Here is a 19358-nt window from a genome sequence, read left to right as displayed (position 1 = left end):
CCTGAGAGAAGGGTGAAATGACTCACTCCAGGTCATATGGACACTTAATATCATGTTCAGATTTGGACTCTGATTCTTTTCCTGTTATCCTGTGCAGCCATCTTTGATCAAGGTTCCACAGCCAACGATTCCTCCAATCATTTTACATTCAACCTAAATTTGGGTGTAGTGCGAAACATGTGACCAAGATGTAGCATTCAAAGTACTTTTAAGAATTCCCCATCACTTCCAAATCTGAAAGCGGTGATTTTGATTCTGTGATACAGCATGTCTAGCTCATGGCCTCCACCTCATGCCTTTGTTTCCCATTCAGCGTCACTTCAGCGTGTTTGTCCTCTCCTTCCCGGGAGCAGATGCCCTCTCCTCCATCTACAGCACCATCCTGACCCAGCATCTGAAGCTTGGACACTTCCCAGCCTCCCTGCAGAAGTCCATCCCCCAGCTCATTAATCTGGCCCTCATCTTCCACCAGAAAATTGCCACCACATTCCTGCCCACAGCAATCAAATTCCACTACATCTTTAACCTCAGGGATTTTGCCAACATCTTCCAGGTGAGTTTCCCTGCTTCGACACACCCTAAAAGTCTTAGGGATGCTCCAGAGGCTCCCAATATTAATAAAATAGTGAATGCCAAGCTTTTAGGCAACGACACAGTTTATATGGAGTCATGAACATAAACAGATACATAGGACCAGGGGTTCCATGAGGAAGAACCCAACACAATAGAGTTTTATTAGGAACTTATATTTTGCCTCAGAAAAGAAAATGCACTTCTGTGTTGGTTTCTGATTTAGTTTATTTGGGTTGAAGAAGGCTCAGCATCTCAGAGATAATATCATATGATTCCAGTATGCCTGGGAAGAAACTATGTCATAAAGCTCCTAAAATACCATCTGCCATTCCATGAAACAGCCTCAGTCCTAAAAATTTCTGGTTCATTTCAGGCTAGAGCCATTTCAGACTCTTTATTTGATTAGTGATGACCTGTCTCTGCCCCTTGCTTCCAGGCAATTGACCCATCACTATCAATCCAGGGAGCAATGCAATGACCCCAAGCCCTCTCTCCCCCTGGGTCAGATACAATATCCTCACGTGGTGAAGTTCTCCAACATGAGGACAATGGTCTATCCATTCTGGACAAGAATCTACAGGAAAACCTCTTTTCAAAGAAACCCCTTCCCAAGTTAGCACTGAATCATAATGAACAGAAGACTGCCTTTTGCACTGAGCAGAGACCACACCCACAGGAAAGTGCCAAAGTGAAGTGACAGGACCAGGGAGTGACAGGACTCTCCACATAGAGGACATGTGGCTGGAATGTACTATTTAGGGCATTGCTATGCAAGGAGGATCTGGGGACCCTCAGACCAGTAAAAAACCAGACCCTGAGCACATAGGACCCACAGGTTCCAGCCAGAAACCTACTAAATCCTGGTGCAGAGATCTAAGAGCTGCGTTCCATGAAGGCTTAAGTAGAAGGGCAAGCCACTGAGCCCCAAAGCATGACAAAACCTCTAAGAACTCATTTAAGTGAGCCCAGGACAATACCCCTGGATCAGGTTAACTCCCCCCAAACATGAACTCATCCTGAAAGTAAAGAAACAGAGCCCACATGGTTCATATAGATTTGACTAGGGGCACACAGTCAGCCAGAGAAGGACCTAGAACCAGGTCTTTCCATAACACCACTCTACACGTCTCATCTGAACTTTCAATGAAGAAAACAAGCTTACGATGGTTAGAGCAGGAAAGAGGGACTCACCTCTAAACCTGTAAAGTCCACAGCCCTGCGACCCCCAGGCCTGGACAGCAGGAAGGTTTGTGCTTACCCTCAATTAGCTTCCATTCGTTGAGCATTGATTAAGAAAAGATGTCTACCACACACAGTCCCTCTCTTAAATCCCACTAAAACACCACAGAGTGGGGATGTTACTGACCACAGTTTCCAAATGAAAAGAAAATATGAAAGTTGATTGATCTGACTCACATTGAAGGCACGTGGCAGCTGGTTAGGAAGATCGATGAAGTCCCTTTTATCAGAAGGAGCCCACCTAAACTGAAATTCACGGTCCACCAACACCTTTTGGGACAGACATTATTATTCCGATTCAACAGAAGCTTGGAGAAGTTACTAACTAGTAAATGACTGCAGAAATGGTGCTGGGTGTAGAAAAGCATTGATGGTGTTAATGGATTGGCAAGGAGTTCATCCTGAGGCGAGCAGAGTAGTAGAGATGGGTCTGGTGAGAGATGACAGGGGAAGATACCTTGAGATCAAAACAGGCCCCAGTGAAAATTTTGACTTTAGTCTTGACTAATAACAGGCATTTACTGACCTCAGCACTAAGGTTTTTTGGTTGTTGTTGTTTGTTTTAATTCTCACAACAGTCCTACAAGGGAAAATGCTGATTATAGTCAGTCCTTCATATTCATGGATTCCACACAGGATCAAAAATAATTTAAAATATTGTGTCTGTCCTGAACATGCATACTTCTTCTTATCACTCTTTCCTAGACAATAGAGTACAGCAACTATTTACATAGGATTTACATTGTGTTAAGCAATCTAGAGATGATTTCAAGTAAGTTATTTACAGACATTATTCTGTTTTTATCAGGGACCTGGTTATCCATGGATTTGGGTATCTGAGGGGGGTCCTGGAACCAACTTCACATGGATACAGAAGAATGGCTATATTTCCAATTTAGAGATGACAAAACTGACACAATCTAGTACTTTGAGCACAATCATGTAACTGGCAAGCGGCAGCAATGATAGCCACAACTAGAATTTTCAGCCCTACCATATAGGTAATTTGGGGTGATGAAAAGCTTCCTGAAGAAAGAGCAGTCTTCCTACCTTGTTTTCATGGTAATTGGTTCAATGTCAAGGAGAAACCAGAAAGCAGAGCTAGGTGGATATCTTGCTTCCCCCGGCCTGTTTCTTTGTCTGACTCAGGCAGCTTGAGTGGCAACCCCCTGGGTTCTGTAGCCCTGCCTGGACTCTTTGCAGCCTGCCAGCTGTCAGCCTCCTGCCACAGCATAGGAGAGGAAATCACACTCCACACTCCGGGGCACTGTCTCCCTTCCACTGCACATTCCCTCACCCTCATCCTCCAAAGAGTTTCAAGCTCAGAGCTTGACCACAGCCTTCCTCTGTCTTTCCTACTCCCTTCCTGACCGTTTGTCTGAGGACTAATGGAGGAGATTAAGGGGATGGTTGAATGCCTAGAAGGAGACAGCCCCTGTCTAGAGAATCCAGCTTGATCCAAGTCTCAATAACAAGTGCTTCTCTGCGCTTCCCTCACTCCATTCAAATCAGAACTGAATTTAGAGGACTGCAAGTAGCGGAAATCATTAAGCACGGTTCCCACCTCAGGGCCACATGTCTAAGATGGGGCACAATTGGCACTTAACAGCCTCACATTTACTCAGTCCTTAATTGTCAGTCTGCCTGACTGTTTGACTCTAACAGGGGTTATAAAGATCAACTGATAGCTTGCCTTACGGTCAAACACAAAATCCCAGAAGTTCCTGGTGGGTGATTTTTCCTGACTTTCACATTTTATATATGAATGATACCTAGAGATGATAAAGAAAAAGAGGCTGAGATACACATGTGGGTGGAGCCAAAGGGAGATAATGGAATTTATTTTTCTTTTAATAAACTTTCATTAAATTATGGCATAGAGACAGAAAACCACACAAGTCATAAGCATCCATCTTGGTTAATTTTCACCAAGTGATCACACCTACGTAACAATGACTCCAATCACAGAATAGAACATTCTGCATCTCCATAGCATCTTTTTGCTTCATTCTTTCCATTCACTCTTTCTTCTTCCTCCTAAATACTGTCTAGACTTTTAACACTTTATTTTGACCTATTTTGAACTTTATGCAAATAAAATGTTAGTGAATGTCACTTTGTGTCTTTGTTCAATATTATGTTTGTACTTATAGTTTCAATCATGATGTAAAAGTAACAATTTTCTTTTTTTCTTTCTAACCTTTAAGTCTTTTCATTTCTTTTTCTTGTCCTATTGTGCTGGCCACAGATGTACATACAATGTTGAAGAGAAGTAGTGAGAGTGGCATCTTGTCACATTCCAAATTTTACAGGGAAAAGATTTTAATAGCCTGTCATTAAATAGGGTAGTTACTGTAGGTCTTTATGGGTGCCCTTCATCAGATTAAGAAAATTTCCTGTAATTTACTAAAAGTTTTAATCATGAATGTGTTTGGAAACTTAAGTGGTCTTTTATGCATCAGTTGGAACAATCAAATCATGTTTCTCATTTATCCTGGTAATGTGTTAAATTACATAGATTATTTTTAAATGTTGGATCAACTTTGCATTCCTAGAATTATGGCTTATTACATATTGTCCTTTAAATATCTTCCTGGATTCCATTTGCTAAATTTTTCTACATAATTTTCAATTATATTTTTGAGATTGTCTTGTCATTTTCCTTTCTCTATTACTCTAAAGTAATAAAGTCCTCATAAAACATTTTAGGAAGTGTTACCTCTTTTTCTTCTCTTTAGAAGATTTGGTAAAACATTGTATTGTGTCTTCCTTAAATATTGAAAGAATTTACTAGTGAAACTACCTGGAATTTCTTTGTGGAAGGTTTAAATTATGAATTCAATTTACTTAATACATGTAAAACTTCAGATATTCTATTTCTTCAGGTATCAGTCATTGTAAGACATTGGGGTATCAACAACTTTTAATTTATCAGCATAAACTTGTTATTTTTTAAATGTCTGTTGCATCAGACATTATGCCTTTATTCTTATTCTGGTTATGGATTACATGTACCCTCCCTCTTTTTCTCTTCTGTCACCCTTGCTAGGAAACTGTCAATTTTGTTAGTCTTTAAAAAAAAAAAACTTGAAAAGTATACCAATATTATTATTTGATTTCTTGACTGACTCAATTGATATCTGTTTTGTAATATTATTAATGTTTACTCTTTTCTTTATAGTCCTGGATTTGGGTTAGTTTCTTGTTTTTCTAGTTTCTTAACATGGCTATTTATATCATTAATTGGCATCTTTTGTCTTTCCTGAAACACCCACTTTTAAGGATCTAAATTTATCTTCAATCATACCATTAGCCATCTTATACAAGTTCTTATATTCTGTATTTTAATTCTCTTCCTTCATAATATTTAATTTCCACCTTGATTTTTTTTGATCTATGGAATGTTTAGAAGCATGTTGCTCTATTTCCAAAACTGTAGAGGTTTTCTAGTTATCTTTCCTTTATTAATGCCTAGCTTAATTCCACTGTTCTCAGAAAAAATATTTTATATGATTTCATTCTTTTGAAATGTATTGGGATTTGCTGTTACCCAAAATATAATCAATAACTAAAAATGTATTCTAGCCAGACATGGTAGACCATGCCTGTAATCCCAGTGACTTAGAAGGCTGAGGCAGGAGGATCGAAAGTTCAAGACCAACCTCAGCAAGTTAAAGAGGCCCTAAGCAACTTAGTGAGACCCTTCTCATAAATAAAATAAAAAGGGCTTGGGATGTGACTCAGTGGTTAAGTTCCCCTGGGTTCAATCTCTAGTACCAAAAAAACCCCCCCCAAAAAAACAAAAAAAAACAAAGAAGTATTCTAAAGATGTTGAGTGTAGTTTCACCAGCATGGTAATTAGGATAAATTTGTAAATCATGTTACTTATTTATTTATTTATTTGTTTATTTATTGTGCTGGAGATTGAACCCAGGGCCTTGTGCTTGCAAAGCAAGCACTCTACTGACTAAGCTATCTCCCCATCTCCAATCATGTAATTTAAATTTCCTATGTATTTAAGAATTTTTGTGTGCCTTTTCTGTGTATTTTTGAAAAAGGCATGTTAAAATCTTCTACAGTGATTGTGAACATGTCTATTTTTCCTTTTATTTCTGTCAGATTCACTTCATATACTTTGAAGCTATGCTATGAGATACATAACTTTGCATATCATTTTTATTTTATAATGAGTCTATATAATTTATAACTAGGATGTATTTGTAATTAGTATTTCTTCCTGACTTTTTTCTTATTTATTAAATACACTTCTTTATCTCTAAAAGTGGTCCTTGCTTTAAACTCAATTTAGTATTATATTAGTAGGAGTATTCCATATTCTTTTAGTCAGTATCCTCATAAGAGTAACCTCTTATTATCCATGGGGGATTGGTTGCAGGACCCCCTTGCAGATACCAAAATCTGCAGATGCTCAAGTTTTTTATAAAAATGCTGTAGTATTTGATATAAACTACACAGCATCCCATATACTTTTTTTATTTTTATTTTTAAATTTTTTAAAATTTATTTTTATTGTAAACAAATGGGATACATGTTGTTTCTATTTGTACATGGAGTAACAGCATACCATTTGCGTATTCATATATTTACATAAAGTAATGATGTTTCATTCATTCTGTTATCTTTTTCTCCCCCCCCCACACCTCCCACCTCTCTTTTCCCTCTATACAGTCCCTCCTTCCTCCATTCTTGTCCCCCTCCCACCCCCCATAAGTGTCATCATCCGCTTATCAGTGAGATCATTCCTCTTTTGGATTTTTGAGATTGGCTTATCTCACTTAACATGATATTCTCCAATTTCATCCATTTGCCTGCAAATGCCATAATTTTATTATTCTTTATAGCTGAGTAATATTCCATTGTATATATATATACCACAGTTTCTTTATCCATTCATCAATTGAAGGGCATCTAGGTTGGTTCCATAGTCTGGCTATTGTGAATTCAGCCGCTATGAACATTGATGTGACTGTATCTCTGTAGTGTGCTGATTTTAAGTCCTTTAGGTATAGGCCGAGGAGTGGGATAGCTGGGTCAAATGGTAGGTCCATTCCAAGTTTTCTAAGGAATCTCCACACTGCTTTCCAGAGTGGCTGCACTAATTTGCAGTCCCACCAGCAATGTATGAGTGTACCTTTTTCCTCACATCCTCGCCAACACCTATTGTTGCTTGTATTCTTGATAATCGCCATTCTAATTGGGGTGAGATGGAATCTTAGTGTAGTTTTGATTTGCATTTCTCTTATTACAAAGATGTTGAACATTTTTTCATATATCTGTTGATTGCTTGTACATCTTCTTCTGTGAAGTGTCTATTCATTTCCTTAGCCCATTTGTTCATTGAGTTATTTGAATTCTTGGTGTAGAGTTTTTTGAGTTCTTTATATATTCTGGAAATTAGTGCTCTATCTGAAGTATGAGTGGCAAAGATATTCTCCCACTCTGTAGGCTCTCTCTTCACATTGCTGATAGTTTCCTTTGCTGAGAGAAAGCTATTTAGTTTCAGTCTATCCCAGTTATTGATTCTTGCTTTTATTTCTTGTGCTGTGGGAGTCCTGTTAAGGAAGTCTGATCCTAAGCCAACAAGTTGAAGATTTGGACCTACTTTTTCTTCTATAAGATGCAGGGTCTCTGGTCTGATTTCAAGGTCCTTCATCCATTGTGAGTTGAGTTTTGTGCAGGGTGAGAGATAGGGGTTTAGTTTCATTCTGTTACATATGGATTTCCAGTTTTCCCAGCACCATTTGTTGAAGAGGCTATCTTTTCTCCATTGCATATTTTTGGCACCTTTGTCTAGTATTAGAAAATTGTATTTATTTTGGTTTGTGTCCGTGTCCTCTGTTCTGTATCATTGATCTACCTGTCTATTTTGGTGCCAATACCATGCTGTTTTTGTTACTATTGCTTTGTAGTATAGTTGAAGTTCTGGTATTTCAATACCCCCTGTTTCATTCTTCCTGCTAAGGATTGCTTTAGCTATTCTGCGTTTCTTATTCTTCCAAATGAATTTCATGATTGCTTGCTCTATTTCTGTGAGGTACATCATTGGGATTTTAATTGGAATTGCATTGAATCTGTATAGCACTTTTGGTAGTATGGCCATTTTGACAATATTAATTCTGCCTATCCAAGAACATGGGAGATCTTTCCATCTTCTAAGGTCTTCCTTAATTTCTTTCTTCAGTGTTTTGTAGTTTTCATTGTAGAGATCTTTTACCTCTTTGGTTAGATTGATACCCAAGTATTTTATTTTTTTTGAGGCTATTGCAAATGGAGTTGTTTTCCTCATTTCCCTTTCAGCTGTTTCATCGCTTGCATATAAAAATGCTGTAGATTTATGCGTGTTGATTTTATAGCCAGTTATTTTGCTGAATTCATTGATGAGGTCAAGAAGTTTTCTGGAGGAGGTTTTTGGATCCTCTAAATATAGAATCACGTCATCAGCAAATAGTGACAGCTTAAGTTCCTCTTTTCCTATTTGTATCCCTTTAATTTCTTTAGTCTGCCTAATTGCTCTGGCTAGCGTTTCGAGGACAATGTGGAATAGAAGTGGTGAAAGAGGACATCCCTGTCTTGTTCCTGTTTTTAAAGGGAGTGGCTTCAGTTTTTCTCCATTAAGAATGTTGTTGGCCATGGGCTTAGCCATGTATAGCCTTTACATGTATAGCCTTTACAATGTTCCTACTATCCCTATATTTTCTAGTGTTTTCAGCATGAAGAGGTGTTGTATATTGTCAAATGCTTTTTCTGCATCAATTGAAATAACCATATGATTCTTATCCTTAAGTCTATTGATATGATGGATTACGTATATTGATTTATGAATGTTGAACCATCCTTGCATTCCAGAAATGAACCCCACTTGATCGTGGTGCACAATTTTCTTAATATGTTTTTGGATACGGTTTGCCAATATTTTGTTAAGGATCTTTGCATCTATATTCATCAAGGATATTGGTCTAAAATTTTCTTTCCTTGATGTGTCTTTTCCTGGTTTGGGTATGAGGGTGATATTAGCTTCATAGAATGAGTTTGGTAGGGTACCCTCCTTTTCTATTTCCTGGAATACTTTGAGAAGTATTGGAATGAGTTCTTCTTTGAAGGCCTTGTAGAACTCGGCTGAGAATCCGTCTGGTCCTGGGCTTTAATTGGATGGTAGATTTTTAATGGCTTCTTCCATTTCATTGCTTGATATTGATCTGTTTAAATCGTGTATGTCCTCCTGGTTCAGTTTGGGAAGAGCATATGTCTCTAGAAATTTGTCAATGTCTTCGGTACTTTCTATTTTGTTGGAATACAGATTTTCAAAGTAGCTTCTCATTGTGTTCTGTATCTCAGTGGTGTCTGTTGTGATATTTCCTTTTGCATCATGTATTTTAGTAATTTGAGTCTTCTCTCTCCTTCTCTTTGTTAGTGTGGCTAAGGGTTTGTCTATTTTGTTTACTTTCTCAAAGAACCAACTTTTTGTTATGTCAATTTTTTGAATAGTTTCTTTTGTTTCAATTTCATTGATTTCAGCTCTGATTTTAATTATTTCCTGTCTTCTACTACTTTTGCTGTTATTCTGTTCTTCTTTTTCTAGGACTTTGAGCTGTAATGTTAGGTCATGTAATTGTTGACTTTTCATTCTTTTCTGGAATGCACTCCATGCAATGAATTTTCCTCTTGGTACCGCTTTCATAGTGTCCCAGAGATTTTGATATGTTGTATCATCATTCTCATTGACCTCTAAGAATTTTTTAATCTCCTCCCTGATGTTTTTTGTTATCCATGTTTCATTCAATAGCATATTATTTAATCTCCAAGTGTTGGAGTAATTTCCTTTTTTTACTTTGTCATTGATTTCTACTCTCAGTCCATTATGATCTGATAGAACACAAGGCAGTATCTCTATTTTTTGCATTTCCTAAGGGCTGCTTTGTGGCATAACATATGGTCTATTTTTGAGAAGGTTCCATGTGCTGCTGAGAAGAAAGTGTATCCGCTCATTGATGGATGGAATATTCTATATATGTCTATTAAGTCTAGGTTATTGATTGTGTTATTGAGTTCTATGATTTCTTTGGTTGGATTTTGTTTGGAAGATCTATCTAGTGGTGACAGCGGTGTGTTAAAGTTGCCCAGAATTATTGTGTTGTGGTCTATGTGATTCTTGAAATTGAGAAGGATTTGTTTGATGTACAGGGATGCACCATTGTTTGGGGCATAAATATTTACTATCGTTATGTCTTCCTGATTTATGGTTCCCTTAAGCAGTATGAAATGTCCTTCTTTATCCCTTCTGACTAACTTTGGCTTGAAGTCCACTTTATCTGATATAAGGATGGAAACCCCCGCTTTTTTACTGAGTCCATATGCGTGGTAGGTTTTTTCCCATCCTTCCACCTTTAGTCTATGGATGTCTTTTTCTATGAGATGAGTCTCTTGCAGGCAGCATATTGTTGGGTCTTTCTTTTTAATCCATTCTGCCAGTCTATGTCTTTTGATTGATGAGTTTAGGCCATTAACGTTCAGGGTTATTATTGAGAAATGATTTGTATTCCCAGTCATTTGGCTTATTTTTGGTTTTTAAGTTGGCTTGGTTTCTCCTTTGAGTGGTTTTTCTCTAAGGTAGTTCCTCCCTTTGCTGACCTCCATTGTCGTTTTTCATTTCCTCCTCATGGAATATTTTGTTGAAAACATTCTATAGTGCAGGCTTTCTATCTGTAAATTATTTTAACTTTTGTTTATCATGGAAGGATTTTATTTTATCTTCAAATCTGAAGGTTAGTTTTGCTGGGTATAGGATTCTTGGTTGGCAACCATGTTCTTTCAGAGCTTGAAATATTTTGGTCCAGGCCCTTCTAGCTTTTAGAGTCTGGGTTGAGAAGTCTGCTGCTATCCATATTGGTCTCCCCCTATATGTAATCTGATGCTTTTCTCTTGTGGCCTTCAAAATCCTATCTTTATTTTGAATGTTAGGCATTTTCATTATAATGTGCCTTGGTGTGGATCTGTTGTGATTCTGTGCATTTGGTGTTCTGTAAGCCTCTTGTATTTGATTTTCCATTTCATTCTTCAGGTTTGGGAAATTTTCTGATATTATTTCATTGAATAGGTTGTTCATTCCTTTGGTTTGTATCTCTGTGCCTTCCTCAATCCCAATAATTCTTAAATTTGGTCTTTTCATGATGTCCCATAGTTCTTGGAGATTCTGTTCATGATTTCTTACCATCTTCTCTGTTTGGGTGACTTTATTTTCAAGATTAAATATTTTGTCTTCATTGTCTGAGGTTCTGTCTTCCAAGTGGTCTAGTCTGTTGGTGATGCTTTCCATTGAGTTTTTTATTTGGTTTATTGTCTCCTTCATTTCAAGGATTTCCGTTTGGTTTTTTTTTTGAGAATCTATCTCTTTGTTGAAGTGATCTTTTGCTTCCTGCAGGTGCTCTTTCAGCTTATTAGTATTATCATTCATTGCCTGCATTTGCTCTCTTATCTCATCCTTGCTTCGCGAATCATCTTAATCATGTATAATCTGAAGTCCTTTTCTGACATTTCTTCTAACATACTGTCATTGGATTTTATTACTATAGAATCTAGATTTGTTTGGATCATTTTCTTCCCTTGTTTTTTCATGTTGTTCATGTATCTTCCCCTCTAGCAGTGCAAGTCTGGGGTATTGCAGATTTCCCCCTATAGGCTTATAGTGGCCCTATAGGTTTCCAAAACCTTTCTTTAAGGGGAGATCAATATTAGCAGTGCCCAAATCAGACACTATGCAAACCTAGACCAAATAGCCCCTATGGGGACAATAACAAAGTTGTCATAATAAACAAAATGTGTTCAAAAGTTATCTTTGGTAAAACAAACAGGTTTACAATAATGTCTGCAGTTTCTCATGGAGGACAAAGAGGATGCAGAGGGATGAAGAATATGGCTGTTAATGGGACAATAAAAGAATATACAGAAGTTCTAGAAAATAGAAAGGATGAGAGTGTAATCAAAAGAAATCGGATGTTAGCATGTAAATAAGGGAGAAAGCGACTCTGAGGGAACAGGTAAACAGAAGGAAAAGAAAGCAAGAAACGTAAAGAAATAAAAACTTAAATTTTTTTTTTAAAAAGGAGAAAAAAGAAAACCTACTGTATAACAGACATATACTAATGAAACCTCCCAGTGTTCATTAGCCTGATGTATGAGAGGTACCTGACAATGAGCTTCAAGCCTCCAGCAGGCGTCTCAGGATGGGATTTGCCCCACCCGAAGATCAGAGCTACGGCTTCCAGGATTATCCAAGATGGCTGCTCTGGCTTCGAAATGTGTTGGCAAATGGGGAGCTGCAGCTCAGGGGTGGATGTGGTCAGCTGGAGGTCCTGGAGACAGGATGCAGTTGGTCCGGCAGTGGTCCTGGAGGTCAGGTGTGTGTGGTGTGGTTGAGGGATCCAGGAGGCCAGGTGCAATCAGTCGGTCTGGGTTCCCGGTGATAGGGCACAGTCAGTTGGTCTGGGGGTCCTGGCGGCAGGGAGCAGTCAGTTGATGTGAGGGCCGCAGAGGCAGGGAGTGATCGGTCGGGCTGAGGGATCCTGGAGAAGGGACTCAGTCAGTCCGGCCAGGAGTCCTATAGGGCCTGGCTGTTGTCTCAAAATGGCGGCAGCCACGTGCAATCAAACCTGCAAGTACTGTGACAGTGAACTTCCAGGCAGCAGCAGGCAACTTCCAGGAACCAGCGCCTGGTTCTCCCCTGGCAGTCCGCGGTCAGTCTGCTGGCAGCTGTCGGAGGATCGGGAGGTGAACCTCGAGCATTGGGTGATGGATAGGGGTAAGGCAGGCGATGGACAGGCGAGGGACAGGTGAGAAGCAGGCAAATGGTGGATGGTAGATGCCTGACAGTGAGCAATCTGCTCTCAAAAAAGGCATCGATATGCTGACAGATTGCAGATGATCACAGGTGATCACAGCAGACAAATGGGGTAAAGAGGAGGGGATCGATAAGCAGCAAAAACTGCCTCACCTAGAAACAGATATCCTCTGCTTGAATCCAGCGTTATGGAGCGACAAGGAATGCAGCCTCCCTCTAGACCGCCATCTTGGATCTCCCCTATATACTTTAAATCACTTTTAAATTGCTCGTAATACTTAAAGCAATGTCAATGCTATGTAAATAGTTACTGTACTCTATTGTTTAGGGGAAAATGACCCCCTCAAAAAGAAAAGTTCATTTTTTTAGTACAGATATAATTTTTTTCTGAATATTTTTAAATAATTTTATTCATGCATCATAATTATACATAAAGTGGGATTCATTGTGACATATTCACACATGTACATAACATAATTTAGTCAATTTCATTCCCCAGTGTCTCCCATTCCCTTCCCTCTTTCCTTTCCTTGAATTCTTCCTCTACTCCACTGGTCTCCATTCTAATTTCATGAGTTTCTCCCCATCCCCTCCTTTTTTCCCTTTATTTTCTCTCTAGCTTTTCTGCATATTCTTGATCCATGGTTACTTGAATCCATGAATGCAGAAAACATGGTTACAGAAGCCCAACTATACACTGTTTTCATTTTTTTATGCTCAGCTTGTCTATATTTTTATATTTAAGAATAAACCTAAGCAGCATATGGTAGGTTTTTTAAATCTAGCCTGGCAATTGTCTTTTAATTATAGTGTTTAATTCATTATTATTTTATAATAATGAATTTGAGATTAAATCTACTTATGCTATTTGTTCTTAACATATTCTACCTATTATATTTTTTTTCCTCTCAATTACTATGTTCCACTGAACTAATACTGGTTTTTTTTTTGTTTGTTTGTTTGTTTTACTTTTTTTCTCTTTTAAGATATACATCTTTCTAATATAGTTGCCATATTAATCACAGTTTTATTATAGCTTGTGTCTGTTCATTTCAATAACTGGATCTTCTGAGTCAGGATTTTGTTTTGTTTTTTACTCATTTGGTCTTATCTCCTAGTATTCCCAGTAATTTTTGTTTGTTTGTTTGTTTAATAACCAGACATAGTGGGTTTTAAAATTTATACATAATTTGAGGGTTTAGATTCAAGTTTACATATTTATGCTTCCGTGAGCAGGTACTAAAACCAAGGAAATTGAAGTTATGTTTCAGTTTCTGTAAAGACTAGATGGTTTGTGCTTCACCTGTAATCTTAGAGTGTAACACTTTTGTGGGAGTTCCTTGCGATCTTTAAGTATGGCCATTCTCCTTTAGTAATCTTGATATTCCAATATTCATCCTCTTACCCCATGAGACAAGAAAACATTGCTCAGCATATTAACTACTCACCTCTCTCTGTCTAATACATTTTGAACCTGTAACCCATTGCTTGTGAATTAGTAAATATGTCAAAAGAAAAAGTGGTACCAATTTTTTGGTACATTTTTCCTTTTTCTCTTGTCTTTAGTACCTTAGCACTTGAAGTCCTCACTCTCTCCATTACTGTCTCGTAATTCTCAAAATATGAATATTTAAAAGTAATTTTCTTCTTTCTGGTTGATCTCAGTGTGTTGGTCCATGATCAGCTATTCTGCCATTACCAAAAGCAGAAATCTTTCTTTTTTATGTTTTTAAATTTTTTATTTGTTCTTTTTAGTTATACATGACAGTAGAATGTATTTTGACATGCCATATGTACATATATACATGGAGTATAACTTCCCATTTTTGTGGTTGTAAATGTTGTGGAGTTACAGTTGTAATGTATTCATATATGAATATTGGAAAGTTGTGTCTAATTCACTCTACTGTCTTTCCCATTCCTGTCCCAGCTTCCCTTTCCCCCGACTCCATGCTGTCACATTCAGTGAACCTCCCTTTCTCCTTCACTGCCCCCCTCTACCTGGCTATTGTGGGTCCGCATCTGCATATCAGAGAGAACATTCAGCCTTTGAATTTTGGAGGATGGGGGTTAGCTTATTTCACTTAACATGATAGTCTCCAGTTCCATTTGTTTACCAGCAAATGCCATAATTTCATTCTTCCAAAAAGCAGAAATCTTGATGGAGGTTCTTGCTATATTGTATTATAATGCTTGAAGAATTTAATATCCAGCTACAAATGTTTTCAACAAGAATTCATTGAGAATCTTCTATATGTCAGGCACCATATGAGAGAATAGTAGTACAATAATAAAAATCAACCATCACCAAAATGAAATCTTTCAACTTCCCTGTCTTTGAAATACTTTCCATGAGCCATAAGAAGCAAATTTGGGGGAGGAAAAATAATTTGAGAAAATAATAATTTTTCCTTACTAGAGATTTATATATATAAAGGGCTATATCGGGCACATCAGAAGGAATGATACTGGACAGGAAAGAAGATATCTTAGAAGATTTTAACAAGGAGGGACAAGTTGAACCAGATCTTGGAAGATGAACCTAGAAACCAAGGAAAAAGGAATGGAGGCATAGAAAGGATACAGAAAATAATTTGAATTTTCAAAGTGATATCTAGATCTTAAAGGAAGTTATGGTAAGAGTGATCACGAGGAAGCAGATTGGTGGTCACATTTGACCAGATGTTTATGCCTTGCAGATGAGTATGAGAAGTATTCTGTCAATAATAAAGAACCAACAAATGACCCCCTTTATTCTAAGACAAGAAAAAAACCAATGAGAGTGAACACAGGGATGAGTTTGAAGTTAGAGGATTTGCTAAGGTTATTAGGGACTCTAATACTGGTGGTCTCCATTTCTTCATTAAAAATAAGCACTAGGATTTTGACTTACAGTAGCAGAGTGAGGTGACAGAGAAATTTGAAAAGAATAGTATTTGGAATAATCACTGTAACATACAGGAAAGGGAATAGAGTAGAGATGAATAAATGAATTTCTGATCTGCAAATGTTTGCCGTATCTTTCCCAGTCTTTTGTCAAAGTTCTTATTTTACCTCGTTAATCATTTCATAAACTTGTTTTCAAAATGGCACTTGTAGAATTGAAATATAGCAAGAAACCACTCTTATCTCATGGTGGCAATTTGAATAGTAGTAGTCAAAATTACAGGCCTTAAGGAAGACCTAATGTGTCTTTGAAATTTTGTGGCTTTGAAGTTAGGTGACTTTTTCTATGATATCGGGCATGTTTTCCATATTTCTATATCACAGTCTCCCCATTATACAAGATATGTGCAGTAAAAATTATTTCCTGACATTGTTATGAAGATTAAATGAGCTTTGTCTTAGAAAAACATCTAGTCCAACGTCTGTCACATAACTGCCTTCTAAAAATTATAACTGTTGCAGCATTTTTAAAAATAATGAGAACAAAACCATAATTTCAATTTATTGAGTATGTGAGATCAGTCATACTAACTTCCTTAGGCACATTAATTTGAATTATTTTGACAACTCTAGAAAGTCAATATTGCTATTTTGGTTTGAAAAGTAAACAAACTAAGGTTCAGTGATATTACAGGCCTTGCCCAAAGTCACATAGTTGCTATATGGTTGTGACAATATTTGAGGTCAGATCTGCTTGCTTCCAACACAGGGTCTCCTCCAACACCCACACTTTCTCAACAACGCAAGTGTCCCCTCCATTATGATACACTCATTAGTGAGATAATCTCAGGCATTATTCCAGTTTGAACAAAATGTTCCAGAAAGTTCTTTTAACTATTGTACTTCCGAATTACTATTAATGTTATGTTTTGTCTGTTCTTCTTGAAGGGCATTCTTTTTTCCTCAGTGGAATGTATAAAATCCATACAGGACTTAGTAAAGCTCTATCTGCATGAATCAAATCGGGTTTATCGGGATAAGATGGTAGAAGAAAAGGACTTTGATCTTTTTGATAAAATTCAGATAGAAGTACTCAAGAAAATTTTTGATGTAAGTATTGCCTTGTGGATTTATTTTACATTTAAATAATTAATAATATGATGATGATATGTAGATGATCACCCAAATGACAATCCAGTCCAATTACTGGGAAAAGGTCAGAGATTAGGTTAAGGAAAGAAATTCTAAAGTAACTCTAAAGGAGTGAAGGGAGGGGAAAGAATATGGGAGTAAGAAAGATAGTAGAATGAAACAGACATCATTACCTCATGTACATATATGACTGCATGACCAGTGTATCCTATAATATGTACAATCAGAAAAATGAGAAATTGTACTCTATTTATGTATGATTTATCAAAATGCATAAATGCATTATATTGTTACATATAACTAATTAAAACACATTTAAACAAAATTTAAGAAAAGAAATTCTATCATCATTTTGCCCAGGTGAAAAATGAAGGGGTAAGATTGTATAAATGCATTCTACCATCATGTACAACACATACAAACAAATTTTTTAAAATTTAAAAATAAATAAATAAATAAGAATAGACACAAATTCATTGTAGGTCTCATGCAGAGGAGTCCACGGTGATCAGCTGACCCAACTGCTCCCATGACACTGAGTCTCCTCAATAGCATTTCCAAAGCTGGTCGTCCCACATGACATTCCAGCATCCTGAGAACATATTGTCTCCTTTCCCATGGAGCCATTTCAGAAGTGCTAATAAGTGGACATTTGGAATAATTCTGACAATTAGAACATTTGGAACCATTCTGATGACTGGAAAATTTATCATAAAAGCAATTTAAAATCTGTTCTCCTGCCTATTCATCTTAGGTCTACATAACAAACATCTAAACATGTTAAAACCATTTACCTTGTCCTGAGTCTTCCCTTTTCCAGGTCAAAGATCCTTAATTCTTATAGCTGTTTCTTGTATATATTGGTTACAAACTTAGAAAAACTTGACATCATCCTGAATGTTCACAGCAGTTCTTCCCTCTGAAATTGTGGTGCCTAATCTTCATCAAATAACCCAGCTGGGGGTCTGGCCCAAAGCAAGATCAACATCCAAAATGTGTCCTGCTAAACAATTGAAAAGAAGGTGTTTGTCATGAAATGAGTGAAGAAAGCACTTCATGTTATATCCCTCTTTTAGAAGTTCACAATACACTTGGTACATTAAACTCAGAAATCCAGAATAATTTGAACTCAAATGTAATTTAGAAAACACATTAAGCCCTAAAATTTATTTTCCTTTATAAACCTCCAAAATTTTTAAAATAATGAATGGCCTATGGAATATGCCTTGGGAGAATTTGATATATTAACACCACCAGATATTATATTAAATTTATCAGTGCCAAAATTGCTCCACAATTACACTGACACTTGTGTTGACCAAAGAACCATATTCTCCATATATACTGCTTATCTGTTCTCTCTTGAACTTAGAAATAATCAAACTTGAGTATAATCGTATGATGTAGTTCTTATATTCACTGTATTAGTTTGCTTCCTGTTGCTATAACAAAATACCTGAGGCTTGGTAACTTGTAAAGAAAAAAAGTTCATTTAGATTACAGTTTTGGAGGTTGAATGTCCAAGACCCCCAAGTGACCCCCTTAATTCCGCCCCTGATGAGGGATTCATGGTGAATGGCATCACAATGGCTGGAACATGCATAGAAGAATTATGGTAAGGCAGGAAATGAAAGAGATTCAGGGGGCAAGTCTTTAATTACAACCCACTCTTGCAAGAACAAATAACTTATCCCATAAGACCAGTACCAATCCCTTCAGAGGGAAGCCCCCACTCCAGTGATCTAATCACCTCCTGTTAAGCCATGCCTCTTAAAAGTCCCACCACCTCTCACATGGCCACACTGAGGACCAAGCTTCCAACACATGAACTTTGAGGGACAAACCACATCCAAACCATAGCACTCACTTTGTTTTAGTACCATCTTTCCTGATAAGATTCTGGATCTACCTCTGAAGATACTTACAGTGCATCCCAACCTATATGGCATCTTTTGAGTAGTCAGACAGAATTTTGTATAACACATTTTAGTCTTCTTTCTACTAAACCAAAGATTTTAAATTCCTCCACTTCCCTCATTGTTCTTATGGGTCCCAGTGTTCAGAATGCTCACATCTTAGATGCCCCTCTTGGAACATTGCAGAGTTAGACAACTTATGTATTCATTGGTAGGTCTGCAAATAAGCCTGGATTGTCTTCATAAGCTGATCTGAGCTAGCACTTTAACGAGGCTCAGTTTTTGAAGTAGAACTCCCTATGTGGGTTTGTATATGAAGGGTACATCCTTTTGATCATAGACTCAGATATAATTGGTACCTCCATTATCCTTCCCCAACATTTGAAATGCCAGCCTGAAGCACCTTTGTTGCACCAAATCCTGATATTATTATCAAGGAAAAGTTGCCAAATTCCCACCAAAGAAGTGATCCAATCCTGTTTCTACCATCAAATCTTTAAGTTCTCTGGTTCATGACCCTGTATGATACCACATGACTATTAAGGAGTTTTTGAATCACCATGTGGGTTGACTTATTTTTCTCTCTCTCTCTCCCTTCTGTGTAGCACAACTCTGATCATAAAATTGGGCACTTACTTTGTTCATCAAAGAACCTTTGTACACCAGGCTTTTAAAAACTATCCTTTTGTTTCTTCTTTGCTAGACTCTCAGTGTAAATTGACTGCCATCAGAACTGA

The 19358-nt window shown here is 37.3% G+C and overlaps 1 protein-coding gene across 5 annotated transcripts in view; it reads left to right on the top strand.

Moving 5' to 3' along the window:
- Positions 1–19358, top strand: part of DNAH9 (dynein axonemal heavy chain 9) — a 352397-nt gene that overhangs the window by 167831 nt on the left and 165208 nt on the right. For all 5 annotated transcript variants that reach the window (XM_079135288.1, XM_079135287.1, XM_079135285.1 and 2 more), the window contains 2 exons: positions 314–553; positions 16502–16663. In XM_079135288.1, the coding sequence (XP_078991414.1) occupies positions 314–553; positions 16502–16663 (402 nt within the window). The remainder of the gene's footprint in view (positions 1–313; positions 554–16501; positions 16664–19358) is intronic.

Source organism: Sciurus vulgaris (genome assembly GCF_902686455.1).
Source record: "Sciurus vulgaris genome assembly, chromosome: 3".
NCBI lineage: Eukaryota > Metazoa > Chordata > Mammalia > Rodentia > Sciuridae > Sciurus > Sciurus vulgaris.
Note: the sequence above shows the minus strand (reverse complement) of the source record. Positions and strands in the feature narration are given on the sequence as shown.